The sequence below is a fragment of the Canis lupus genome, chromosome 29, assembly GCF_003254725.2.
Source record: "Canis lupus dingo isolate Sandy chromosome 29, ASM325472v2, whole genome shotgun sequence".
Lineage (NCBI taxonomy): Eukaryota > Metazoa > Chordata > Mammalia > Carnivora > Canidae > Canis > Canis lupus.
In genome coordinates this window covers 5,774,204-5,801,677 of record NC_064271.1, presented here as the reverse complement: position 1 = coordinate 5,801,677, position 27,474 = coordinate 5,774,204, and the positions used below count along the sequence as shown (strand labels likewise).

At 40.6% G+C, this 27,474-nt stretch overlaps 2 protein-coding genes across 7 annotated transcripts in view; one reads left to right on the top strand and one right to left on the bottom strand.

Moving 5' to 3' along the window:
• The window catches only part of TCEA1 (transcription elongation factor A1), a 39,938-nt gene extending 38,257 nt beyond the window's left edge, over nt 1–1,681 (top strand). For all 3 annotated transcript variants that reach the window (XM_025477738.3, XM_025477737.3, XM_025477739.3), the window contains exon 10: nt 57–1,681. In XM_025477738.3, the coding sequence (XP_025333523.1) occupies nt 57–65 (9 nt within the window). In that variant the 3' untranslated portion in view covers nt 66–1,681. The remainder of the gene's footprint in view (nt 1–56) is intronic.
• A 9,394-nt stretch (nt 1,682–11,075) lies between these two features.
• The window catches only part of RGS20 (regulator of G protein signaling 20), an 88,661-nt gene continuing 72,262 nt past the window's right edge, over nt 11,076–27,474 (bottom strand). For 3 of the 4 annotated variants that reach the window (XM_049103905.1, XM_025477741.3, XM_025477740.2), the window contains 3 exons: nt 23,978–24,061; nt 17,457–17,691; nt 11,076–12,048 (listed from right to left, as the gene is read on the bottom strand). In XM_049103905.1, coding sequence (XP_048959862.1) covers nt 11,860–12,048; nt 17,457–17,691; nt 23,978–24,061 — 508 coding nt within the window. In that variant the 3' untranslated portion in view covers nt 11,076–11,859. The remainder of the gene's footprint in view (nt 12,049–17,456; nt 17,692–23,977; nt 24,062–27,474) is intronic. The other variant, XM_049103904.1, reaches the window with a different exon arrangement.

The window sequence follows — 27,474 nt, the reverse complement described above, 5'->3', positions numbered from 1 at the left end:
TTGTCTGTATTTAAAGGTCTCATGAAATATTTCTCTCTCTCTCTTTTTTTTGACAGTTCTGTTGAGTTGGAAGAAATGGCAAAATGTCTGGACCATTAAAAAATGGATTTTGTAATTAGCTTTAAAACTAGGCCAAAAAATAAAAAATAAAAAAAATAAATAAAATAAAACTAGGCCAAACATCTAGTTTTCCTGCAAATCAGATTTTTAAAGTAACATACATCCCTTGGGTTAGTCTTGGTTTTGACATAGCATTCCTTCCTATTAAATGCCTTCTGTAGCTTCAGATCAGTAGGGAGACCACATAATTATATCTGTTTCAGAACATTTTTTTTTTCATTTTTATAGTAAGTCAATGTTAAACTTTTGTCAATTAGACTTTTGGCAATTTATTTTTACCTTTTTTTTTTTCTTTTAAAAGGAAAATGTACCTTAACTTTTTTACAGTCCAAAACATATGCAGTAGTAATATTATTGTTCTCAGTTAATACATAAATGGAAATTACTATTTTTCCCCCATATTGGCACGTACCCACAAATTGTAAAGGAGGAGAAAAGGTAACTTAAGTTTATTAAGTGTGGTGTGTATTCAGATAATACTTGACCAGCTTATCTAAATTGTACATAATATTTGAACTAGCGTATGAGATTGATCTTAATTATTATGTTCACAAGTCTGGGATAATTAGATATTATTTTGCATTTGTAACTAACCATGATAATCATTTCTTGTAATTTCTTGTACATGTTTATGACTTGTTCTTAATAGATTTTACTTTTGGAAACATGACTTTGTTGAAATCAGTTTGGTTTTGTTGTTTATTTACCTGTTTGATTTTGTAGTGTATTTTAGTTTTGCAGAACACTGTTGTAGTTTACTAGATTTTTCATACATCCCAGCATAGGCAAAGAATGAAAACCTGTGACTTTTTTTCCCCCTCATGGGAAGTCATACCTGGGAAGAAAATGTTAGCATTTTAGTATAGTAGTTACTGCAAACAGTTCATGACTTGATTTTGATTTGGAAATCTTTACTGACCAAGGATTAAGTTTAAGGACTATATAAATCATTAGCGCTGTGGTCTTTCCATATGGAGGTTGATAGAAAATATTTTTTTGAGTCGAATTTGCTCTTTTTCTGTTACACAATGAATGAGGTTGTTCAACAAACTGAGTATATGGGCTATAACGCAATTGGGTTTACAGTACAAATCTTAAAATTAAATTTTCTTTTTTACATGTGTACCATTTGTTTTGTTAGGAATAAGAAGAAATGATTTTCACATAGGTTCCTTAGGGTACACTTGCTCTAGCACATCATAAAGGCCACTTTTACGAAGCCGCATTTTATCATGCTAAATCTATGTTCTGTCAGACTCCTGTAGGAAAACTTAAGTACATGCTTTGCACTCCTCTTTGCTACCTTTTCCCACTTTTTTTTTAATGCAAATCAATTCGATATAATACAGAAAGCAACATTAAGGTTCATGTTAGGACCCCTTATATGAACATTGGTCCACTGGTACCATCCTGTATCTACTTTGTCAGTTCACAGATTAACCTTTATCACTTGAAAAATAAAGTGCATTTTTGGAAGAATAAAAGTAAAATAGTCCCACTTTTAAATTAAGTGATCCATTTTTAAATTTGTAATTCAATAAAGTTTGTTATTAAACATGTATCACATTTTTTCATTTTATTTAGACGTTGATGCCTGTTCTACCTTTTGTTTCAAAACTTCTCTCCCAACTACTAAGGTATATTTTAAAGATTTTATTCATTTTATTTATTTGTTTGTTTGTTTGTTTGTTTATTTTTATTCATTTATTTTAGAGTGTGTGCACATGCGTGTGCAAGTGAGGGGAGGGAGACAAGGAGAATTAGAATCCCAAGCAGGCTCTATGCTGAGTGCAAAGGCTGAAGCAGGGCTTGATCCCATGACCCTGAGCTCATGACTTGAGCTGAAGTTAAGAGTTGGATGCTTAACTGGCTGAGCCACCCAAGTGTCCCTAACTACTAAGGTATTTTTTAAAGGATAATTTTAATTAGGTGGTGCCTGCCTAGTTTTAATAAAGACTAGTATTGAGTAGTAATACATAACATGTTTCTCTTCTCTTTTCCTGGACTCCTGGTGAGGGAGGCAGGAGTGGTTCTGAGTTGAGTATGCAAGCACATCCCGTGTGTGCACTTAACATAATATGAGAGATCACAAAGTCTTAATAGTGGAAAATACTAGCCAGTTGTAAAGGAGTGGGAAGTAAAACAAATATACATACATGATTATACTTAAATGAATATACAGAGGAATTAAGACATCTGTAGTGGGAATTAATGAAGCACCATCCTGGGAAAGCAGAAAATAACCACCTTGGTTTTCTAGCTCAGAAGTGATGAGCATTAGTTTATAAGTTTTGCTAAGCCATGACAAAAGTTCTGAAGTATTTTTTTTAAAGATTTATTTAAGAGAGAGCGAGAGTGAGAGAGTTGGGGGAGGGGCAGAGGGAGAGAATACTTAAGCAGACTCCCTACTGAGTGCAGAGCCTGATGTGGGGCTTGATCCTACGACCCATGAGACCATGACCTGAACTGAAACCAAGAGTTGGGCACTTACTGAGCGACCCTGAAATATTTATATACACCCAAACATTGAAATTTATATATACCTTACAAATGGAGAATAAGTTTAAAGTATTAACAAGATACCAAAAGAAATAACAGGCTATATACTTTGAGTTTTTATAGGTACACAGTGATTATTCTTAGAGGTCAAACTGTAATTCAGGGCTTTGAATTGAATTTACTTCTCAAAATAAAAACTCAGGTATAGAGTGTAGTAGTTTAAAGAGTTTTAATCAATACTCTTATCTCTCCAGCACCTTCTCACACACATATTTAGCTGTATAAAATTAGCCATTTAAGAAGAGTTGAATATCCCACTGGGAAATGTGATGTGAATAGTCACTGACATAAAATCCACCTATTTTTGTCAGTTTCAGAAATAAGAAAGTGTGAAGATGCTGTTTCACACTAAATAGAGTTACTGCTAAGTTCCTAGATCGTAATTGAAGAATTATGTTGCAGAAAGATTAAGTTAACTGAAGTCAGTTGAAAGTAATGAGACATGCATTGGAAGAATCTCATCACCTGGCTATACTAGATAACCAACAGCTATAACTTAGTAAAGATGGAGTCAGTAAGTTTTTATGAGAAACAGCAGTATCTTTAACACCTAGAAGCATACTTCTAGTCACATAGTAGATGCTCATGAAGTTCTGATTCCTCTCCTTGAGTACTATAAAAAGACAGCTAATTATTATTTTTTTCCCTTAATGGTCATGACTGCAAAGATAGCAACAACATCTCATGTGTGATCTGCCATATAGTCCAGTTAAAGTAGCCCAAATGTTTCCAAAGTTGGAGGACCAAGCTGCTTTGAAACAAGTTTTTTTTAGACCCTTAAATGTGGTTTATAGTATATATCCAAATTGTTTTTGTAATAATGCCATTTGAAAGAATAGTTGATATAAAATAAAAAAATAAAAACCGCAAGAGCACTGGAATGGAATGGCGTAGTTATACCTTTTGACTTTTTGGCAGTAGTCAAATATTTTGTCTGGTTCATTTAGGGGGTGCCTCACTTTCATTTGACCTTGGAGTTCTGTCATTCATAGTGTCCCACTCCACCGAGTGCCCCTTCCCTGGGATTACTCTCTGAAAGATGAGAGAAATACTGTCTTTACTGGAATAGATAAACCACCTGGAGCTGTGTCTGGGGCTTGCTGTACCATTTTGCCTACAAAATGCAGAGTCCCTCTGTGTATGATGAAGCCAAGGGCAGGTGAGCTGGAGAGAAGGTCTGGATAACACTGACTACCTGGATCTGATCTTGCTGAAGCTTAGAACAACCCTGTATTAACAACCCTCGATTTCCTGCTTATGAAAGCCAATCAATTTCCTTTGTGTTTAAGCTAGTTTGAGATAAATTTCTGTAGCAAGCAACTGAAAAACATTTTTTTTAAATCGTGAATTGGATGAATATTTGAATTAGGTAAATGTAAAATGATTCTAATTAAAAGTGCTGATATCAGAATATCCAAGCCTTTGAGAGCACTACTAAGATTTCTGGGTGATTGCAGAAGAAGCATAAGTGATCTGGAAGGGCAATTTAAAGTCACAGGTTTTTTATCAGACTGATTTATCTCAGGATTGTTTCACTGATCTCTCCATTCTTTCCCCTCTTAATGATTGCAGTCCTAATCCCGTTTTTTAAAAATTTATTTTAAAGATTTTCTTTATTTATTCATGAGAGAGACACACAGAGAGAGAGAGGCACAGACACAGGCAGAGGGAGAAGCAGGCTCCACGCAGGGAGCCCGATGTGGGACTCGATGTTGGGTCCCCAGGATCACAGCCTGGGCCGAAGGCAGGCACCAAACCACTGAGCCACCCGGGCCGCCCCAAAGATTTTATTTATTTATTCATGAGAGACACAGAGAGAGAGCAGAGACATAGGCAGAGAAAGAAGCAGGCTCCCTGTGGGGAGCCTGATGTGAGACTTGATGCGGGACTTGATCCCAGGACCCCGGGATCATGACCTGAGCCGAAGGCAGATGCTCAACCACTGAGCCATCCAGGTACCCCTAATACTGTTTTAAAATTCATCGAAACATGTCCATAAGACCAAATGCTAATTAATTCTCTCCCCATTAAAAGCTTTATGTATTTATTTATGTATTCTTTGGGAGGGGGTAGAGGGAGAGAGAGAATTACCTAAAGCAGGCTCCATGTCCAGTGTGGAGCCTGACACGGGGTTGACCTCACTACCCTGAGATCATGACCTGAGCCAAAATCAAGAGTCAGACACTTAATTGAGCCACCCAGATGCCCAACTCCCCATTAAAAACTTAAAAATTTGAAATCTAATGGACATAATGTATTATTTTAGACGTGCAACATAATGATTCAGTATATGTATATTTTGCAAAATGCTTGTCACAATAGTTAACATCGCTCACCACACATAATTACAATATTTTTTCTTCTAGTGAGAACTTTTAGGATCTAGTCTTTTAGCAACTTTCAAAATATACAATACAGTTTGGTAACTAGTCACCATATTGTTAATTTTTAGAACTTTTATGCTTAAGTAGATAATTATTTTTTAATTCAGACTTCTCATTCTTAGGCTAATCAAATTTTAATTTCTAGTTTTCTTATAGCTAATATTTTTATTATTTATTTGCTTTTCCAGTATATTCCACTGGGACAGTTAATTCAAGTGGATAGTTTATAATGCCAAGGCCACAACTTCATTTTTTTTTTTTTTTAAGATTTTATTTATTTATTCATGATGGAGAGAGGCAGAGACACAGGCAGAGACATAGGCAGAGGGAGAAGCAGGCTCCATGCAGGGAGCCTGACGTGGGACTTGATCCCGGGTCTCCAGGATCACGCCCTGGGCTGAAGGCGGCGCTAAACCGCTGAGCCACCCAGGCTGCCCCAACTTCATCTTTCATGAGAGTTTAAGTTGGCATTACTTAGGAAAAGTCCTGTTTGGTGACTTTTGTACTTTAGATGACTCAAGTTTTTGCTTATGCATATGCCAGGAAAGAAAGCTTAGATGGTTTAATGCCAAACTCAGTAACTAATGGAGAAAAATAATCTAACTTAAGACAGTAGTAGTATTTTTATATATGAAGGCTGATTTTTAAATTTTTTTATGAAGACTAATTTTTAATAGATGTTTGTCATGTAATGACAAATAAGAAAAACTGGCTACCTGAAACTTCAGGAGTCATGAGGGCAAAGGGGATTGGTTAGGGTTACTTTTAACTACCACTTATGAAACTGGTTTTATTACCTTTGTCTTTTAGGTCAAAATCATGACCTAGAGAAAATGATTTCCCTGGCTCTGTAATTTTCTTTATGTCTGTGTGTTTGTGTGTACATGCTCATACTGGGCTTTATGAATAAAAGTCCTCTTTCCTAAGAAATCGGCATTGCCTGGTGGTTAAGAAGAGCACAGGCTTTTGATCTGCTCAGATTCAAATTCAAACAAAATCCAAACTTACTAGCTGTGAGACTTTAACAAGGAGCTTTAACCTCCATAAAGGTTACCTTAGAATTTTGAGTCAGAAAGGGCTAAACAGTAGTTTGTAAAGACCTTGAAACAGTACTCACCTCAATCAAAGGAGGAATTTTTTTAGAATGACTATTTAAAAAAAAAAAAAAACTTAAAAAAGAAATTAGTCTCTGTGCCCTTGGGGTTCAAACTCATGTCCTCAAGACCAAGAGGAATGTTCTATGGACTGAACCAGCCAGGCACCCCTAGAATGGCTTTTATTAACATAAATGGGCACACATACAAATCCTACAACGTGCTTTTCTCCTTTAGCAGTTGACCTTAGAACACTCCCTGCCAGAGTATGTATGGTATTCATTTTCACCATAGAGAGTCCATGAGCACATATAGCCTTTCCTTTCAAGACTATTCCCTGTGGGTAGTTTTTGTTTTGAGGTTTTGTTGTAGGATAGATTCTTAACAGTTGAACTGACCAGCTGCTGGATATGTACATTCAGGATGATAGATGTTGCCAGGTTGCTCATCAGAAAGGCAAACTAGTTTATCTACCCGTCAACAGTAAGGCCCTTTTCCTGACACCTTTTCTACTACTGGATATTCTCAAACCTTTTGGTTTGGGCAAATCTAGGGGGGAAAGAGCAACCACTATTCTCTCGTTTAATTTGAGTTCATATGATTATCTTCTTGTATTTATTATGCTCATCTTTTCTTGTTTATAACCAATTGATTTCTTCTGTTCCTTCTGTTTTTATTGTGTCTTTCCTTTTTGGTCTGTAGAGTTGTCTTAGTAGGTTATAATGCATTCTGCATAGATTTTTTTAGTTTTGTTTTATAGCATGATAGTTGTGTTTTAATTCTTTTTATGTTGTCTTTGTGGCACAGAATTTAAATGATATTTTTCATATCATCCAGTCTATTAGTATTTTATGTTGTCTGGCTTAGCTTTATGTTTTCCTTAGGAAGACCTTGTCCATCTGAAGCTACAAGAATATTGCCTACATTTTCTTCCAATATTCTTATAATGTTCTCTTTTTAAAAAGTTTTGAGATCTTTAAAAGGTTTGGAATTTATATTTGTTTATATATCCTTTTTTTTCCCCCCCAAATGGAGTGCCATTTATCCCAACAAAATAAACTCTTCAAAGTTTACATAAAAATTCTTGGGACACCTGGGTGCTCAGTGGTTTAACACCTGCCTTTGGCCCAGGGTGTGATCCTGGAGTCCCTGGATCAAGTCCCACATTGGGCTCCCTCCCTGCATGGAGCCTGCTTCTCCCTCTGCCTGTGTCTCTGCCTCTCTGTGTCTCTTATGGATAAATAAAATATTAAAAAAAAAATCTTAAAAACCTGGGACTTCTGGGTGGCTCTCTGTTTGAGCATCTGCCTTTGGCTCAGGTAGGATCCCAGGGTCCTGGGATCGAGTCTCAGCATCAGGCTCACCAGAGGGAGCCTGCTTCTCCCTCTGCCTGTGTCTCTGCCTCTTTCTGTGTCTCTCATGAATGAATGAATGAGTGAATGAATGAATGAATGAATGAATAAAGAATTCTTAAAATCCTTAGAATTGCATTGATTTGGGGCAGCTTCAGGATTCTTTCATACACATAGATGTCACCAGCGATTTACCCACCGAATTGGTTTATAGTAGTGCACTCTGTAGCCACATGGGCTGTGATGATCTCTTTCTGAGATGTGACACATCGTGAAATAAATTTGGAATGGAATTTTTGTTTTATAACTGGGAAGTTCAGCTTTCATGCTATAACTCTCCAGTTCAGTTCTACAAACATTTATGGAATACTGTTCTTAAATATATATATGAGGGACAAAGTGTATTTCCAATGCCTGTGGAGCTTATAGTCTAATGGGAAAGATAGGTCAACATAATTTGTAAATTCCGATGATAAATAATTGTACAGGAAAATACTGGGATACTAAGAATGGCACCCAGCGCAATGGAAATAGAAATCAAGAGGTCAGGTAAGGTTTTTTTGGAGGCTGTAGTGTGTTAGGTAAATCTTAAAGGAATGAAAGGAGTTAGCTGAGTGAAGGGTGACATTGTAGAGAGGGGTAGGGGTAGCAGGAAGTATGAACAGTATGAGCAGTGATGAGGTATGAAAATATACTTGTCTATAAGTATATATTCTAGAGTCTAAACCGTGTGTGGGGTTGGCTAGGGAGCCAGTAGCCCACCTATAGAGGCCCTTGCTTATACACCTGTTGTGCCCAAGATCGCGAATCCGAGAAACCGCCAAGGAGCTGACACCGATGCAATCACACGAGGGTTTATTTACAAGCTCGAGCCTGGGTCCAAGTATACCCGACACAGCGGAGCAGGGGGCTTGGACCCCGAGACTAAGAGGCTTAGCAACTTTATAGGGGCCAGTGGCCAATGGGATACGCAGAAAGTTGCACAGTCATGCTGGTCCGCTGAGCCGGATTTCTGATTAGGGTGTGTCCTGGTCTTTGATTAGGGCGGGGCAGTGCCCTAAGTAATAAGCAGGTCAGCACAAGGCGGGTGCAGCCCAAAATAGAGTCAGTCCTGCTCTGCTTGTCCAGGGGTAGAGGATTTTGTTCAATTTCCTGGGTCCCACACACCGTACTGAGAGTTTGGTATTTGTACTTCAGGCAGTTGGGGAATTAGGAAGATTCTAAGGAGCAGAGGGATGGTGATGAGATCTGTGTGTAAGAAAAGTCACCTCGTGACTTTTTGAAAGCCTGAGAGAGACTAGGTAGGAGGCTCTTGGTGATGATACTGGCAGGTGTGCGATAATGGGGATCAGAAAAAGGAAGGAGACACATGAGAAATATTTAGGAGTTAAGATCAGCAGGGCTTGGCGACTGTTTGCAAGGAGAAAGAAGGGGAAAGTTAGCAGGTAAATAAGAGCTTAGGTGACTGGCTGGGTGGCTGGGGACCTAGGCAGTGCTGGGGCTTGGAGGGAGGAGGGCAGTGGGATGAGAAGTCAGAATTTAGATGAATTTCAATATCCTCTGTGGTGGGATATGCAAGGGGAGATGTCCGGCTGGCAGCTGATTGGGAAGTGCTGGGGGCAGCCTACACCAGGTCCTGGTCTGGTAGCCCTACGTGTGTTGGCGGTAATTTAAGGGGTTATAAGAATGCAGGGGAAGCGGACAGATGAGTAAGGAAAGTACAAGTACGCCAGAGCCTCAACCCCGGAGGCCATATCTAGTGCACAAAGAATAATAGCAACTGACATACAGTGATTGCTTGGTATATTTTACATGGGTTAGTTTCTTTTTTAAGTATTATTTTTTACAGATTTCATTTGAGAGAGAGGGATAGAGGGCATAAGGGGTAGAGCGGGCAGAGGGAGAGGGAGAAGCAGCCCCTAGATCACGACCTGAGCCAAAGGCAGACCCTTCGCCGGCCCAGGCGCGCCTGAAGATCTATTTCTAAGCGATCTCTGCACCCAGTAGGCCCCCGGAGCGCACACCCCGGCGATCAAGAATCTCCTGCGCTGCCCAGTGCTGGCCCCGCGTGGGTGAGTTGCAGTCTGCACAGCAAGCCCAGCCCTTTGCTGACCGCCCGCCTCTCCCTTTGAGTCTACTCAATAAATCTCACTTGGGGGGAAAAAATCCGCACAGCAACTGGGGTGAGGCCCCAGTATCCCCGCTCTTGCAGATGAAGAGGCAGGGCCGGGCAAGACCGGGTACCCAGCGCGCGGTCGAGCTCCAGAGCCTGGGCCTCCCCCCTCCCCCCCGCTGGCTGGGGAGGGAGCCGGGGGCAGCGCAGGGGACGGGGAGGAGGGTCTGCGGGGAGCTGCGCCTGCGGGGAGCTGCGCAGAGGCTCCCGAGTGCGGCGGGAGAGGAGCAAAGGCACCAGCAAGTGCCCCCCGCTGAGAGGCGAAGGGCGACGGGCGGTTCTGGGGTGCAGGCTCGCGTTCACTGGGGGCCCGCGGGGACCGGGGAGCGGAGTTCCAGGTAAGAGCCTTTATGGACCATTAGGTGCCCGGTGCCCCGACCGTTCCTGTGCTGCCTTATCCCCACTTTCTTACCGGAACCGAGAAGGCAAATCCTCCCCAGTTTTCTTCGGGACTCTTTGTTGCAAGGATTTACCTCAGCTCTTCTCACTCTGTTAGCCCTTCTGGCAATCTTATCTGTGCTGAAAATCCCAAATACTCCAGCCTAAGATCTTGACACCCGGGGTCCCTCTGATGTCTTAACCACCTTCATCTTAGTCACTTGCTGCACTGCCTGTCCCCAACTAGACTCATTTGGGGGATGCTTCAGTTGCAAATACCTTCCCTACACCTCGGACCCAACACACACACACCCTCTGCCAGTAGCCCCTCAAGACTTGCTTGCTGCAGTATAATGTAGCGGCCACACACGCCTATTTGTCCTTACCTAAATGTAAACTAGAGGGCAGAATTTATGTCTCAATCACAGTCATGTCCTGTCTAGCGAAAAAAGTGAGGCTGTTGACTATGGCATCGAAAGCACATAAGGGGTTGATGGCTTGAAAAGGAGGAACCATCACATTAGTCCCTGGGACTGGACTGACAGAGGTGGGAACAAATGCCCATCCAGACACATTTGGAGCTTACACGGGAAGATGAAGCAGGTAGGGACCCTAGTAGGAGGTGGGAAGATGTTTGCCTGAGGATGAGAGCAAGGGGCTTAGTCTGGGGCTTGAATTGAGTAATGAAATCACCAGGCCAAGTGAGAATGGCCCAGAGGAAAGCTCGCCCCTGTAGGGGAAGCCTGCCACAGGCCCCTTGCACATGATTTCTAACCCACAACTCCAACCATTCCAGATTTTGGATGTTTTTCCCTTTCACTGCAGTGATGGGTTTCTTCAGGATGGCTGATGGATACTAACCACTAGTTATACCTGTTAGCTGTTAAAGTTACTCCATTTGTCTACCGTAAAAAGAGTGGGATCTAAAAACAGGGTCTGGGGAGCTAGATGCTACCTTGTATGTTTCCCTACTTACTCCATCTTATATTCCCAAATATTTAACATGTGAAAAAAATGGAGATAAAACTCTTGTGCTTTATTATGTCAGTGAAAATGCCATATTTCTTTGAATAATCAAAATGAAAATATGCTTATTTGAAGGTTCTGTTATGAACATTCATTCTTTAGGTTGGCAGATTCTGATAATAAAGGTAACTTTTCAACGAAAGAATTTTCTAAACACTACTTCTCTTGCCAAACAGGTGAAACCGATCCACTTAAGAGCACAGTACATGAACCATTATAGATACACATGCACCTATATGTATCTACATACACAGAGTCTAAGATAAAGTGGAATACCATTTTTATAAGTAGGGGGGACACGTCTTTATAAAATGGGAATTTGGGTCCTACGATGGCACCAATAAGCAAATATTCAAAATAGCTGGATGGAAGGAAGGAGTGGCTAAGAAACACTTGAATGCCTTTTCTTTGGGAGGAGAATCATCGGATACTACATTCATGGGAAACAAAAGCAGTCCTGTTGGCTCCAGTGGACGCAGATGCCCCAGGCAGTAGAGAGTCTTCTAGGGTATCCTTCCATTGACAACACGCTGCTGTTACTGTAAATGTAAATATCTTTTTCTAAGACAGTACTCCATTTTTACCCCCCAAAAGTATCACGAAAAGTGGCTGCAGTTTACGTTGTGAATATGTAGCTTTCTCTAAAAGGAAGCATCTGTTGTTAAAAAATAGCCCAAGTAATAGCCAAGTATACTCCTACCTCTAAGTTCCCTGTACTACACATAGTCCATCAGTTCTTTTATTGTTTTATTAATAAATATATTTGATAACATCTAGGCTTCAGCTGATTTCTCAGATAAGGACTGAAGCAAATCTTTATAGAGGGCAGAGTTCATGAATCGGGGATATGAGTCTCTGTGCATTAAAGTGTAGATCTGAAGTTGGGCGTCATCAAATATGTGTTGGGATGGCTCTACCATGTTCCTGTTGATGACTTCTCTTACTCTGGAATCCAAGCTGACCTGTCAGTAGAAACAAAGAAGAGTGGGATTAGATATTTTTCCCTTTGGAAATCCATCCCTAACCCCCGCTGGGGTTGTTAAGAGCACAGTACACGGCTTGTACTGTTTCTTAAAAATCCGGGATCCCTGGGTGGCGCAGCAGTTTGGCGCCTGCCTTTGGCCCAGGGCACTATCCTGGAGACCTGGGATCGAATCCCACGTCGGGCTCCCGGTGCATGGAGCCTGCTTCTCCCTCTGCCTGTGTCTCTGCCTCTCTCTCTGTGACTATCATAAATAAATTAAAAAAAAAACAAAACACATCTGAAGAAGAGGAAATTAAAAAAAAAAATCCCAAAACAAACAAAGTCATCCAGAAATCTAAATCGCTGAAAGAGAAATTGAACACATAATGAACAGGGGTTTTCAAGCTTCAGCAGCATCAGAAGGAATGCCTGTTTAACAGATTGCTGGCCCCCACCTGCAGAATTTCTGACTCGGTAGGTCTGGGTTGGGGGTGCCTGAAATGTGTATTTCTCATGAATTTTAGGTGATACTGGCGGGGATCACATTGCTTTAGAAAACCACAACATTGTTTTCCTTCTTTCAAGTGACTGTACTGTGTCCTTTGAGAATAAAAGGGTAGCGTGCACACACTCACCCCTTGCTAATTTCCTAACATCAGGGCCGCAAATTTCTGGGAACGAGTGTCACGCTGGCTGGTGAATCGAAGCTAACTCGAGCACCGTGGAACGGTTAACAGCACAGGGCCTGTGTTTCAATCCCAGCTACATCACTACTTAGCTGTGCGGCCTTTGGCAAAGTAAATTTAGCCCCAACGAACTCCTTCCTAAAGGGGATAATGATGATGATAGTGGTGGGGATTTAATGAGAAATTATTTCAAGTATACAATGGAATATTAGCCATTAGAAATGACAAATACCCACCATTTGCTTCAACGTGGATGGAACTGGAGGGTATTATGCTGAGTGAAGTAAGTCAATCGGAGAAGGACAAACATTGTATGTTCTCATTCATTTGGGGAACATAAATAATAGTGAAAAGGAATAGAAGGGAAGGGAGAAGAAGTGTGTGGGAAATATCAGAAAGGGAGACAGAACATAAAGACTCCTAACTCTGGGAAACGAACTAGGGGTGGTGGAAGGGGAGGAGGGCGGGGGGTGGGGGTGACTGGGTGATGGGCACTGAGGGGGGCACTTGACGGGATGAGCACTGGGTGTTATTCTGTATGTTGGCAAATTGAACACCAATAAAAAATAAATTTATTATTAAAAAAAAGAGAATTCATTAAGTCCTTAGGAGATGTTGGCTCTTCTTTCTCTGATGTTTTGCTCATCCTAGAAAAGCCTGTCTCACAGACCAGAGGAAGCTATTGGGCTTCGACTTTCTCCATAGGACAGCAGACAAACAAGAGTACAGGCTGTAGAGATGAACTCGCACCTTAGCGGGACCATCTCTGCACCAGGAGGCCGGGATAGTTCTAATGCTATACAATGCACATGCTACTCTTTAGTAGAAAACTGAAAATATGACTAGCTAAATCATTAAATTTTGACTTCAGTGATCTGTCTTTCCAGATGCATATATCTACTCTCCTCCCGGAAAGCCCCTGGTACCCACCCACAGGTAACTCAATGTGGTTGACCTTGAACAACATGGGTTTGAATTGAGTGGGTCCCCTCACAGGGGATTTTTTGGGGATAAATACAGTAGAGTACTGTAAGTGCATTTTCCGCTTAGCATTTCTGAATAACGTTTTCTTTTCTGTATCTTTACTGTAAGCACGTGCTAATCGACTGTTTATGCTGTCGGGAAGGCTTCTGGTCAACAGTAGGCTATTAGTAGTTATGTTTTCGGGGAGTCAAAATTATACGTAGATTATTGACTGTGTGGGGTCAGCGCCCCTAACCCTGTGTTGTTCAAGGGCCAACTTCACGTGGATTCAGTGGATTGCCAGCATCTCCGAATCTCTTTTTTGTATAGCTTGCGAAGGAAAAAAACTTTTTCCATCCAATTCCAAGTCCCTGTCATCCCTCATTTTCCCTCTGGCTCTGTATGCAAAGCCTCAGGGAACCTGCCTCTTTAACACCTCTCAAATCTGTCTACCTCATGCCTCTTCCCTGCCAACACCCTTGGGGAAATCCATTTCCTGCTGGATTTGTTCACTGGCTTCCTAACTGGTCTCCCGTCTCCTGAGTGCCTCTCCAAACCACACCACTGTTTGGCCAGAGGGCCCTTCCTTCCTTGGGCTCTTTCTTCCTTCCTCCCTCCCTCCCTTCTTCCTTTATTTTTATTTTTATTTTTTTTATTCTTAAGATTTTATTATTTATTTGAGCACAAGCAAGGAGAGCGGCAGGCAGAGGGAGAAGGAGACTCCCCGCTGAGCAGGGAGCTGAATGAACTATCAGGGCTTGATCCCAGGACCTTGGGATCATGACTTGAGCTACAGACAGACACTTAACTGATAGATCCACCTAGGTGCCCCTGGAGGACTCTTTCTATGGTACAAACTCCATTCTGACACTGCAGCTTCAGAGCTGGCACTGACTTGTCCAAGTGCTCAGGATAAGCCCAAAGTTTAAACTTAGGAGGCCTTTATGCTCTGCTTCCACCAATTTCCCCTGGTCTACCTTACTATTCCACTCAAGATTGTAAAGATTGGAATTCCACTTGAAACTTAAAGAAAGAAGGTGCTAGGGTGGCACAGTCACTTGAGCATCCAATTCTTGGTCGGCTGGCATTGTGATCTCTGGATCATGAGATGGAACCCCACCTCAGGCTGTGCGCTCAGCAGGGAGTCTGCTCTAGACTTTCTTTCCCTCTCCCTCCGGCCCTGCCCCTGCTCCCCACTCACTCATGCTATCCCTCGAATAAATCAGTAAATCTTAAAAAAGGCAAGCAAGCAAGCTAGGACTAGCTTGTCTTTGTTCCCTCCATCTAGAATAACCTTTCCCTGACTTCTCCTTCAGGTCCTGGGTTAGCTGTCACTCCCCCATCCATCCGGAGAAGCCTCCCACAACTACCCAGAGGGAGGTGGAGTTACCTCCTTTGCTGCCCCCCGCCCCCCCCCCCCCCACACACAGCTTATTCCTGGGGCAGCACTCAGCCAAGCAATCCCTTCGTGGAAGCTTCTTGAGGATTAAGTGCCCCGTGCTGAGGTGCTGAGGGACATTGCTCCTGCCAAAGGAGAGACTTGCTACTTATCATTGGCTAGAAGGATGAGATCTTCTGCTCTTGTTAGGGAATTCGATGGAGATACTCTAGAAATCATTAACATTTTAGTTTACAAACAGCTAAGGCACAAATGGAATTTTTTTCATTCTCTCCAGCCTCCACATGAGCATCCCTGTCCGTCTGCTCAGGATGAGAGAATGAACACAGAGGGTTGCTTCATGAAGAGGCCATGTCGAGTGTCACCACTGTGCCAGGTGCTATGGTGAGTGGGGCTTTGCACCTGTCCTCCCTTTAATCCTCCCAGACAGGAAAATGGCCATGTCCCATTGTACATATGAGGCAATGGAGCCCCCAGAGAGGTTCAGATATACTGAAGGTAATTTAGCTGTTAAATGAGAGAAGTAGGGTTCAAACCCAAGTGAATCTGACCCCCATATCTAAGCTCTTAAAAATGTCAAGCTTTTACACTTTAAGTAATACATGCTTACATTTGGGCAGCAAGAGTCATCTTTTTATATCCTTTTGGCTTCACACATTTGCTAAGAAATTTTTGGGTATATGATGCTTATCTCAAAAATCTTGTCTCAAAAAATAAGAAGGAAAATCACGACAAAATAAGAACATGTAGAAGCCTTAAAGGACAAAAATTCTCTTGCTTTTATGAATCCAAAATGGAAATGATATTCTGAACTCTATATTCATACATCTGTCACTGAGTATCTCCAACTTAAAAACACAAACTTAAGTAAGCAAAGTTGAGCCCTGTAGTCTTTCTCCCAGGCTCGACCCCCATCCTGTCTGCCCAATTTCCACGAATCACACCACTGTCTGATGTGCCCTGACATATGGGAGTCATTCCAGACACTGGGATCCCCCTCAAATCAAAGCCTACTGCTCAGGTTTCTCCCCAGCTGGCTTGTCAGGCCTCATGATGTCCTCTTTCCACTACGGAATGAACCTGCTAACTGTTCTCTGCCTCTTGTGTCTTCCTCCTAATCCATTCTGCAGCCACACTGGTCTTTTGGAAATCTAAATTTGATGATGCTTCCAGGCTAAAATCTGAGGGCTTCCCAAGATAACAATTAGAACAGGCCAGCATGGCCCCCAACCCCTTGATGCTCTTGGGCCATCCCCTTTTCTGAACTGTCCTCCAGCTGCCTGCCAGCAGCCTCAATAGCTTGGTAAACGTGCTACATTCCAGCATTCCAAACTGGACATTTTCACAGATCATGGGACTGCATGCTTTTACCCTTGGCGCATCTAGTCCTTTCCTCTGGGATGTTTTCATCCCGCTGGGTTGCTGGTGATTTCCTTTTCATATCCTTGGTTCCACAGCCTCTTCTAGTCCGTCTTCCTTCTTCCTGCCCCACCCACTATTGATGGCTCACTCCGCCAGCTCCTTGGTCACACCACGGGCTCCACACCTGTTTGCCCCATTGACTATGAGCTCCCTGACAGGAGAGGCCCTGTTTGATTGACTATACTCTCAGAGGCACATAGGAGGACATAATGGCTGATTTTACAATTAGAGCTATAAAGTACTCGATGTTGAGATAACCCTGACCCTGTAGATTTACATTTGAAGGAACAGCAACTGGGCAATGGCAGCTTACTGATGTCCCTCATCTGACAGTTTCTCTGCTCTAAGAGAAGGATACCCTAGGGAAAACTTCCATATCATATTAGCCATGCTATTTTTTTTTCAGATTTTATTTATTTGAGAGAGAGAGAGCATGAGCAGGGGGAAGCACTGGCGGGGAAGCAGACTCCCCGCTGAACAGGGAGCCTGTTGGGGCTCAATCCCAGGACCCTGAGATCATGACCTGAGTTGCAGGCAGATGCTTAACAGACTGAGCCACCCAGATGCACCAGCAATGCTATTTCTATTGAAATAAAAATACCTGTAAAACATATTGGTGCTCAGAACAAAAAGATAATTTTATTTAAATAAATTCTTATAGGGTATAATGTTTTTAAACAGTATTTACAATAAACTGCACAGACTACCCCTTCTGGAGAATCTGGTGAAGGTCATAAATAGTTTCTCCAGAAAGATGCACAAAAGTTATCACAGAGTTCACGGGGCACTGAGAGCCTGCCTGTGGGACCACGGTCAAAGGCATCCAAATACTATGAGTGTGGGTGGAGTCGTCTCTACCTTATAGTAGCTGTCACTGTGCCATGTGACCCAATGCTGATGGGGTTCATTTTACCCACGGTCACGGCAGGTACGTACCTCTTTAGGAGAAAGAATAGAAATATAGTCTTCATAGATGGTCCTTGCTTTTTCCTCAATGATGGTTTTATTAGCTTCTTTTTTCAATTCCTCACACGCCATCCAGAAAAGCATATTTTCTTCACTAAATTCTGTTCGGAGGAATTCCCGGAAAGCATTCCTTCCCGCTGGAGTGAGCATTACCTTGTCAAATGACTGAGACCAGGCGTTGACTTCCTCCAGAGTGGGACTTGGGCTTAATGGGGATGGAAAGAAAGGGGCAAGAGGAAGCTATGTTATTGGTAGTTGCTTTACTTTGAATTTCCTCACTATAAACATCCCCTTTTCCCCTCTGCGAATGAAAATGTGCACCTAGGCCCTTTTAGGAAAGGAAAGAGCTGTGCTCATTTCCTTGCACCTTTGGCAAAAAACACACGAGTATGATACTTTTAAATCGTTTAGCTGGAGTGTGTGGTTACTGCCCAAATGCTTGCAGACCAGTCACTAGAATAACTGCTAAGAACACTCTTGTTTAGATCTTAGGAGTCCTAGTGAAGTTTTAAAATTGTAACAGTGAAGTAAAATCCTAGGAGCATCTCACCAAAACTTCCCTGTCACCCGCGACAGACCTCAGCACACTACCTTCCAGCACAGCAGTGGGGCTATATATCTCTTTAGTGGTTTTTAACATTTGAAAGAGAATTTTAAGGAGAAAGGGAAAAGAACATGTAATATAACTGCAAGTTATAAAGGACGATAACAAACACACACTATAAACTCAGCATTCACCTTGAGAACCAGGCTGCCACCACCAGCCGCACCTACCTTGACATCATATGGCCACAACCTGTTCTCCTGCCTTCCCCACCCTGAGGGAACTGCTGTGCTTGATTTTGGACTCACCCTGGCTTAGTTTATTTTTACTTATATTTTAATTATATTGAGGCCAGAAAACATAGCCTGTTTAGCAGTGATACTTATTAAATAATTTCTTTCCTGGGAATGGAACCTGGTGCAACCACTCTGGAAAACAATATGGAGGTTCCTCAGAAAGCTGAAAATAGAGTCACTCTATGACCCAGACATTTCACTATTGGGTATTTATCCCAAAGATACAAAGGTAGTGATCCGAAGGGGCACATGCACCCCAATGTTTATAGCAGCAATGTCCACAATAGCCAAAGTATGGAAAGAACCCAGATGTCCATTGACCGATGAATGGATAAAGAAGATGTGGTATATGTATACAATGGACTACTACTCAGCCATCAAAAAAAAAAAAAGAAATATTGCCATTTGCAACGACGTGGATGGAACTAGAGGGTATTATGCTAAGTGAAATAAATCAATCAGAGAAAGACAATTATATGATCTCATTCTTATGTCAAATTTAAGAAAACAGAAGATCATAGGGGAAAAGAGGGAAAAATAAACAAGAGGAAATAAGAGAGGGACACAAAACCATAATAGACTCTTAATCATAGGAAACAAATTGAGGGTCATTGGACCGGAGGGGGGGTGGAGGGACAGGGTAACTGGGTGATGGGCATTAAGGAGGGCATGTGATATACTGAGCACTGGGTATTATATAAGACTAATGAATGACTGACCTTTACCTCTGAAACCAAGAATACATTATATGTTAATTAACTGAATTTAAATAATTTCTTTCCTCCTAGCTTTCTTTTCATAGTTTTAATGTAAATACATATCTCTGAAGACTATATTCTTCAGTGGTTTTTTTTTCCCCTTCACTTTATAAAAATGGCTGACCACCATGTTGTCTTCGGCCAATTGCTTTTGTCACCCAACACTGAGTGTCTAAGATTCACGAATCCACATTGCTGAAGGTGGCCAGAGTTCCTGAGTAGGATTTATCTTTCACTTTCTATTCTTGTACTGTCCTCTTCTGGTCTGGTGTTCCCGTTGAATTGATTTCTTACACATTTGGGTAGTTATACAAGACCCGTAAAACCTTGGAATGATTTATTGCAGAACTGTTTTGTGGAACTAACCTGTAAAACCAATTGGACTCAGTGTTTATTTTGCAGGAGGGTGTTATGAGTTGAATTAGGTCTCCTAAAAGAAGATATGTTGACATCTTAACTCTAGTACTTCAGGAAGTGACTGTATTTGGAAATAGAGTTTTTGTAGATTTAGCTAAGATGAAGTGATTAACGGGAGCCCTAAACCAGTAGGACGGGCGTTCTTTTTTTTTTTTTTTTAAGATTTTATTTATTTATTCACGACAGACACAGAGAGAAAGAGAGAAGCAGAGAGAGAAGCAGGCTCCTGCATGGAGCCTGACGTGGGACTGGATCCCGGGTCTCCAGGATTACACCCGGGGCCGAAGGTAGCGCTAAACCGCTGGGCCACCCGGGCTGCCCAAGGACTGGCGTTCTTTTTTTTTTTTTTTTTTTTTTTTTTTTTTTTTTAAAGATTTTATTTATTTATTCATGATAGTCACACAGAGAGAGACAGAGAGGCAGAGACACAGGCAGAGGGAGAAGCAGGCTCCATGCACTGGGAGCCCGACGTGGGATTCGATCCCAGGTCTCCAGGATCACGCCCCGGGCCAAAGGCAGGCGCCAAACCGCTGCGCCACCCAGGGATCCCAGGACTGGCGTTCTTATACAAAGGGGAATCAGGACGTTGAGACAGTCACACACAGGGGAAAGATGGCCATGTGATTGGTATGATGCATCTACAAGCCAAGGGATGCCAAGGATTGCTGGCAACCACCAGAGAAGCTAGAAGAGACAAGGAAGGGGTCTCCCCTAGAGCCATCAGAGGGCTTAGCCCTGCTGACACTCTGATTTTGGACCTCTGGCCTCAGAAAAATAACATTAAAGCATAAAGAAAAAAGGAATCTCATGTGCCATTTGCCCAGTTTCCCCAAGGTGACATCTTGCAGAACTATAGTACAACTTCACAGTCCTCCTGGACACTTCTGATGGTTGAATTGTACTCATTTACTTTTGTGATCCCATCTTTAATTGGTTTAAACATTTCAGAGACCATTATTTTATATTTTATTACGGATAACTCTAATATCTAAAGTCCTTTGGGCTCTAAATCCAAGTGTTGATTCTATTGTCACTTGTATGTTGTGTCCTTTTAGTTTTCATTTAGATTCTGGTTGGTCTTAATCTTTAGAAAACTAAGAGTCAAAATTGGGAATATTTTCTTTCCTCCAGAGAGGTTGTGTGTTGGCTTCTTCTGAGATCTAGGAGGTGTTACTGACCTAGGACCACTTAGGCTTCTTTCATAAATCAGGGCATAATCTGGGATCTCAGTTTCAACATCTTGTCCTCACCCTACCTTGTACTTGTTCTCTGAGAAAATCCTTTCAACTCTGCTTAGCCGTCATTACTCAGGATTTTGCTTATTTTTTATTTGGTTTGGTTTTTCAGTTGCTTTGTCATTTTCCTTACTCTCTAGGAGCCCAGCAATGCAAAAACTTCAAAATAATGCAAAATCTATTGTTCTGCATTGGGAAGGCCCTCTGATTATCTACTCTGCCACAGTGCCAAAAGTTCTGTATTTAGTTTTGAGGAGTACAGGATATATACCCCAAAATTTGATATGTAGCTACTTGTCCTAGTTATATGAAGGTCATAAAAAAAAAAAAACACTCACATATACAGAGGTTCACAGTGTTAATTCAATGTCCTTTTCTTGAAATGTATCTTGAAGATGGATTATAATGACCCAGCAGTGAAGCATAAATGAAAGGCTCAAGACCAGAAAAAGTAGGTTATAGATAGGAGTCAGCAGACCAAAAAAGAAAAAAAAGATATTCAAACAATTGTTTCAAGTTAGTTTCAAAATTAGATTCACTGTATACGTGGATCATCCCATTTCAGTACAACTGTGTGTAAATAAATAGAAAATTCCTTTGAAGATATATATTTCTATTTATATAAAACATTGATGGTAGTTCTATCTGGAGACTGGGATGAGGTCTAGAACAAAAGGAAGACTGAATTTTTACTGAAAACCTTTTGTAGTGTTTGGGTTTTGTAGTGTTTTATAGTGGGTAGACTTTTCATCATGCAAAAAAGTATTGTGTATGAAAACAAAGTATCTTTCATAACTAGGAAAAATAGTTTTGAAAGAAAATGTTTAAAAGATGTTGAAAAGATAATTTAAAAATAAAAATAATAACTTCGAGTAACCTGCATAAAATCTTGGATTTTTTTCAGAAAGGTGTGGCTGAGTATGCTAAGTCACGTTCCTTAAGGGACACCTGGTGGGTGGCTCAGTGGTTGAGCCTCTGCCTTGGGCTCAGGGCATGATCCCAGGGTCACTGGATCAACTCCCACATTGGGCTCCCAGCAAGGAGCCTGCTTCTCCCTCTGCCTTTCTCTCTCTCTGTGAGTCTCTCATGGATAAATAAATAAAATCTTTAAAAAAATTATGTTCCTTAAATATGAAGATTCAGAAGATACTTTTTTTACTCCTGTCAGTTTAAGAAATATAAAAGGATGATTCTGAAAAACTTAAAAGCAATTGGTAGTACATTTTTTTTTTTACTTTTTTTTTTTTTAAATAAGAAAGAGCAGAGGTGCCTGGCTGGCTCAGTCAGTAGATTTCCAAACAAAAATTAAGGAAGTAATTAGTCGGTATTACATGAGATAATATGCTAGAAGATTAAACTTACCAGTCATCATCAAAATAACTGACACAATGTCATTGGATTCTAATTCCTCATTTAATGAGACTGCTATGGGGCCAGAATCCAACATAATGGTATTTTTAGGAAACATATAAAATACTACAAAAATTAAGAACAAATAGACAGGCAAAGATATATGAGGCAAATGTAAATAAGAATAATATTAATATCTAAGTAGAATTAGAAACAAAAGACATGAAGTTGGATAAAGAGTCATTTCATATTCTTGAATTTGAGAACAAATAATGGCCAACATATGTCGAATGCTTGCCAGGCTCATGACAGTAGCCACAATAAACTGTTATTGTTCCCATTTTCACACCCAAGGAAACCGAGGCAGAGTGTGGCTTCTCAGCAAAGTGCCCAAGGTCACACTGGCAGGATGGCTAGAGTCAGGCCTAGATGAAGCATTCTCGTTCCAGATAGAAGAGCCTCAAAGCTTTGGTACAGAATACAACATACCAGTATATGTAAGATAAAAGCCATTTTTAAAAAAAGCTTATTTTTTTATTAAGCTCTACACCCAACATGGGGCTTGTACTCATAACCCTGAGATCAAGAGTCGCATGCTCTTCCAACTGAGCCAGCCAGCGCCTTAAGATAAAAGCTATTTTTTAAAAGATTTTTATTTTAAAATTTTATTTATTTGAGAGAGAGAGTGAGAGAGAGCAAGAGTGCGGGGGAGAAGCAGAGGGAGAGGGAGAAGCAGACTCCCTGCTGAGCAGGGAGCCCAATGGGGACTTGATCCCAGGACCTTGAGTTTATGACTTGAACCGAAGGCAGACGCGTAACCAACTGAGCCACCCAGGTGCCCTGATAAAAGCCATTTTTAAACAAACTCATAAATTGTGGAATATTTTTAAAAAGTTTTTATTTTTTTAGTTATCTCTACACCCAACATGAGGCTTGAACTCATAACCTCAAGATCAAGAGTCTCATATTCCTCAAACTGAGCATGTGAGGCGTACCAAATTGTGGAAGATTTTAATATGCTTCCCAGACTTTGAAAAATCTGGGTAAGGGTAAGTAAGTTAAAAGAATGAAAAAAAAAAAAAAACCACTTAAGTAACCATTTAGGCTATTTGTTTTTTCCCCCTCAAAAATAAGCAATTTAATACAAGACCTATTTGAACAATGCTTTTAGGAGACTTGTCCAGTATCTGTAATTATATAGGTATAATACCAAGAAAAGGTATTAGAATAAGCAACTGATAATACAGGAACAAAACGAGATAATTTTAAAATCTGATATTATGGAAAGTAGTGTGTTTTCTTCCCAACAATTTTTCAAAATATTTAAATTAAGACAATACTACATTAGAGCATAAATTTATAGTTAAGAATAAAAATGGACTTTTAAAACTTTCCTGAAAACCAAACATGTGTGTTTCACTACTGTGTTTTATTCTATTTTTTTAAAAGGTTTTATTTATTTATTCATGAGAGACAGAGAGGCGCAGAGACACAGGCAGAGGGAGAAGCAGGCCCCATGCAGAGAGCCCGATGTAGGACTCCATCCTGGGTCTCCAGGATCAGGCCCTGGGCTGAAGGCGGTGCTAAACCACTGAGCCACCGGGGCTGCCCCTGTGTTTTATTTTTAAAAGTCTATCATATGAAAATAGGATAACGTCATGTTTTGTCAAGAAGCATCAGTTAATATTTGTGATTAGCAGGGATGAAATTAATAATGGAACTAATTTTTCTCCCTGTCACACAATGAACTCTGCAGAGTGGAAATGTGCTACATTATGATCTGATATCATTAAACTGCAGTTAAGCAACTGTGTGTTACGGTGCCAAAAAATCACAGTGATAAGGCTGGCATTTCTGTCAATTTAGTGAGCTAAACAATAATGAGATTTACCTTTCTTCACAGGATGGAAGGTCTTCTTCTCTGAGTTCATGGGAGGGCCTCCTGGGTCTCTGTTCTTGGTTTCTAACAGTAAGACTGCATGAAACAAGACATTTATGTATCAATTGAGATCATTATGTGTCAGGAAATATGTTAAAGGGAACTCCAGATTACCAAGAAATACCAAGTATTTCTCTCTTTTCTTGAAAAAAATTGGCCCTGATTTTCTTAAGAAAACCAAAAGTTGGGCATCTGCATGGCTCAGTCAGTTAAGCATCTGCCTTTAGCTCAGGTCAAGATCCAGGGTCCTGGGATTGAGCCCCACATCAGGTTCCCTGCTCAGCAGGGAGTCTGCTTCTCCCTCTCCCTCTGCCCCTCATTCATGCTCATGTACTCTTTCTCAAATAAATAAATAAAAAGTCTTAAACCAAAACCAAATGTATGATGCCAAAGTATTAGCAAAATAATTATAATATTGTGGTCTACACTAATTGAGGGAGAGTTTACATTTAGAATAATACTTATTTTCATAAAAACATGTTAGAAAAATATAAAAAGGTCAGGGGTCAGGTTATCAGGAATGTTTGAGGTTTTCATTTCATTTCTACACCTTGAAAAAAAGTGTACATTCTCTAGTCAAAATGTATTTGTGTTTCCAGTCAAAATAGAGGTCTTAGATATTTCTAGGCACATATGCAAAAATGTTATGAGAAAACCGGGAAAGCATACAATCAAAATTTATGTCTTTCAGGAGACTTTAAATTTCCTTATGTACATCTTACACATCTCTTTAGAAATTTATTCCAAGTGTTTCTGTTGTTATTGCAAATGTAGTTTTCATCTCATCTCTTAACTGGTTCCTGTTTGTACATATTAAGGCTATTACTTTTTTAATAGCTTTATTGAACCATCATTTACTTATTTATTTTCTTCTTAAAGATTTTATTTATTTGAGAGAGAAAGAGAGAGAGAGAGAGAGATGGGATGAGTGGGGGAGGGGCAGAAAGAGAGAAGAAGTGGAGTCCCCACTGAGTAGGGTGCCTGACACAGGGCTTGATCCCAGGACCCTGAGATCATGACCTGAGCTGAAGGCAGATGCTTAACCAACTGAGCCACCCCGGTGCCCCCAGAAAATCATTTATACATCATGAAGTTACCTGTTTAAAATGTACAATCTAGTGGTTTGTAGCATAATCACAAGGTTGTACAACCATCACTATGACCTAACTTCAGAACGTTTTCATCACTCCAAAAGGAAGACCCACGCACGGAGCAGCCCCTCCTCATTACCCCCTATATCCTGCGTCCTCCGGCCCCAGACACCTGCTGATCTACTTCCTGTCTCTACAGACGTGCCTCTTCTGAATGATACAGCACGTGGTCTTTGGTGGCTACCTTCTCTCACCTGGCAAATTGTTTTTAAGGTTCATTCATGTTGTAGTGGGTATCAGTACTTCATTCCTTTTTGCAGCTTAATAACATTCCACCGTATGGATATGTGCCAATTTGTTATCCATCCACTGGTTGATGAACATTTAGGTTATCTGCACTTTTTTGCTATTATAAATAATTCCACTGTGCATGGTCATGTACAGGTTTTTTCTGTGGATGCTTGTTTTTATGTCTCTTGGACAGACACTTAGGAATGGAAGTGCTTTCCTATGGTAACTCTGTTTTCAACATTTTGAGGAAGTCGCAAATTGTTTTCCAAAGCAGCTGTGCCATTTTACACTCCTACCAGCAATGCTGGAGAGACTATTTCTCCACCTCCTTGTCAACACTTCCTAGTATCTTTTTTATTCTTATTGACTCAGGGGGTATGGGGTGGTGGTACCTCATGATGGTTTTGATTTGCATTTTGCTAATGGCTAAGGAGATTATTTTTTCATGTATTATTACCTATTTGTAGGTCTTTTTTGGAGACATTTTCTACACTCTTGCCTACTTTTATCATCTTTTTATTTTCCAAATATGTTTTTCTTAAAAAGAAAAGATTTATCTATTTATTTTAGAAAAGGAGGCAGGGGCAGAGGGAGAGAGAGAGAGAATCTTAAGCAGAGTCCTCGCTGACTGCAGAGCTCAATGCAGGGCTTGATCTTATGACCCATGAGATCCTGACTTGAGCGGAAATCAAGAGTCGAATGCTCAACTGACTGAACCCCTCTTTTGCCTACTTTTAAATTGGTTCATCCTTTTATTTTTGAATTGTGAGAGTTCTTTACATTCTGAAGGCTATTCTTTTTTACACTAATTCTGTATCTTTCTTCGTACTGAATTCTTTGGTGTTTGCTTTGGTTTAGCCACAATTCTCTGGGGATTTCCAGGTATACTCTCATATCTTCTGCAGATAGGGAGAGTCTTACTACTTCTCCTCTGATTCTTAGGCCGCAGGTTGTTTCTTCTTGTCCACAAGCATCAACTGATACCTGATAAGATACAATGTTAAAGAGAAGGGGAGACCATAGACATCCTTGCTTTGTTCTTGCTTTTAGTTCCCCATTAATTTCAAAATGGATTTTTATTATTGGTTGAGTTTGCTTTATCTGACTATTGCTACTGCTCTTTTCTATTCCTTTTATTATATCTTTCCTTTGCACTCTTTCCACCATTTTATAAGAGTAATTCAGCCTAAAAAAAAAAAAAAGAGTAATTCAGCCTATTTTTAGCACATTTGCTTTATGGATTTTCAGTAATTGTGTGTGTGTGTGTGTGCATGTGTGTGTGCAGCTCTGTTTTTCGTTAATGCGGTCATTAGAAATGCAGGAACTCTTCTGACTTGTTGCTTTCATGATGCCAGTTTCAGTAAATAATGGTTTCTTAAAACAAAAACAAACAAGAGACATCTGGGTGGTGTTCGTGCTGCAGGAGCATTAATACTGCTTAACTTCTTAGACTTCTTTTGTAAGCAGAAAACATTAGTACACAATGGGTATGAAAAATCAAAGAGAAAAATAAAGGATGAATTTGACACAAGATTTCTAAGAGAACTGGAAGTTACATTGTGAATTAAATAATACAACCTTTATTTAGCTTTGACATTTTTTCCATGTCTCATTATTTAAAGTAGGAATATTTCTTAATGAGTTCTTAAAAAAAGTGAAAAATATATTTTGTGTCGTTTTTAACCTGATTTGTTATTGTTACAGTAGAAGAAAACTCCTAGAAGCTAAAATAGCTGTTCACCATGTTTAAGAGCTATTCAGTAAAAGAAGTCCCATGGCTAGATATATTTTAGTAAATTTTTAAAAAGATTTATCTTTTATTTATTTATTCATGAGCAACACACAGAGAGCAGCAGAGACACAGGCAGAGGAAGAAGCAGGCTCCATGCTGGGAGCCCGATGCGGGACTCGATCCCAGGACCATGGGATCATGACTGAGCCAAAGGCAGATGCTCAACCACTGAGCCACCCAGGTGCCCCTGTTTTAGTGAATTTTTGAGTTATAAAGAGGAAAAAATTCTTCAATCTTCTAACAAGGAAAAAAATAGTTTATTTTTAAGAAATCAA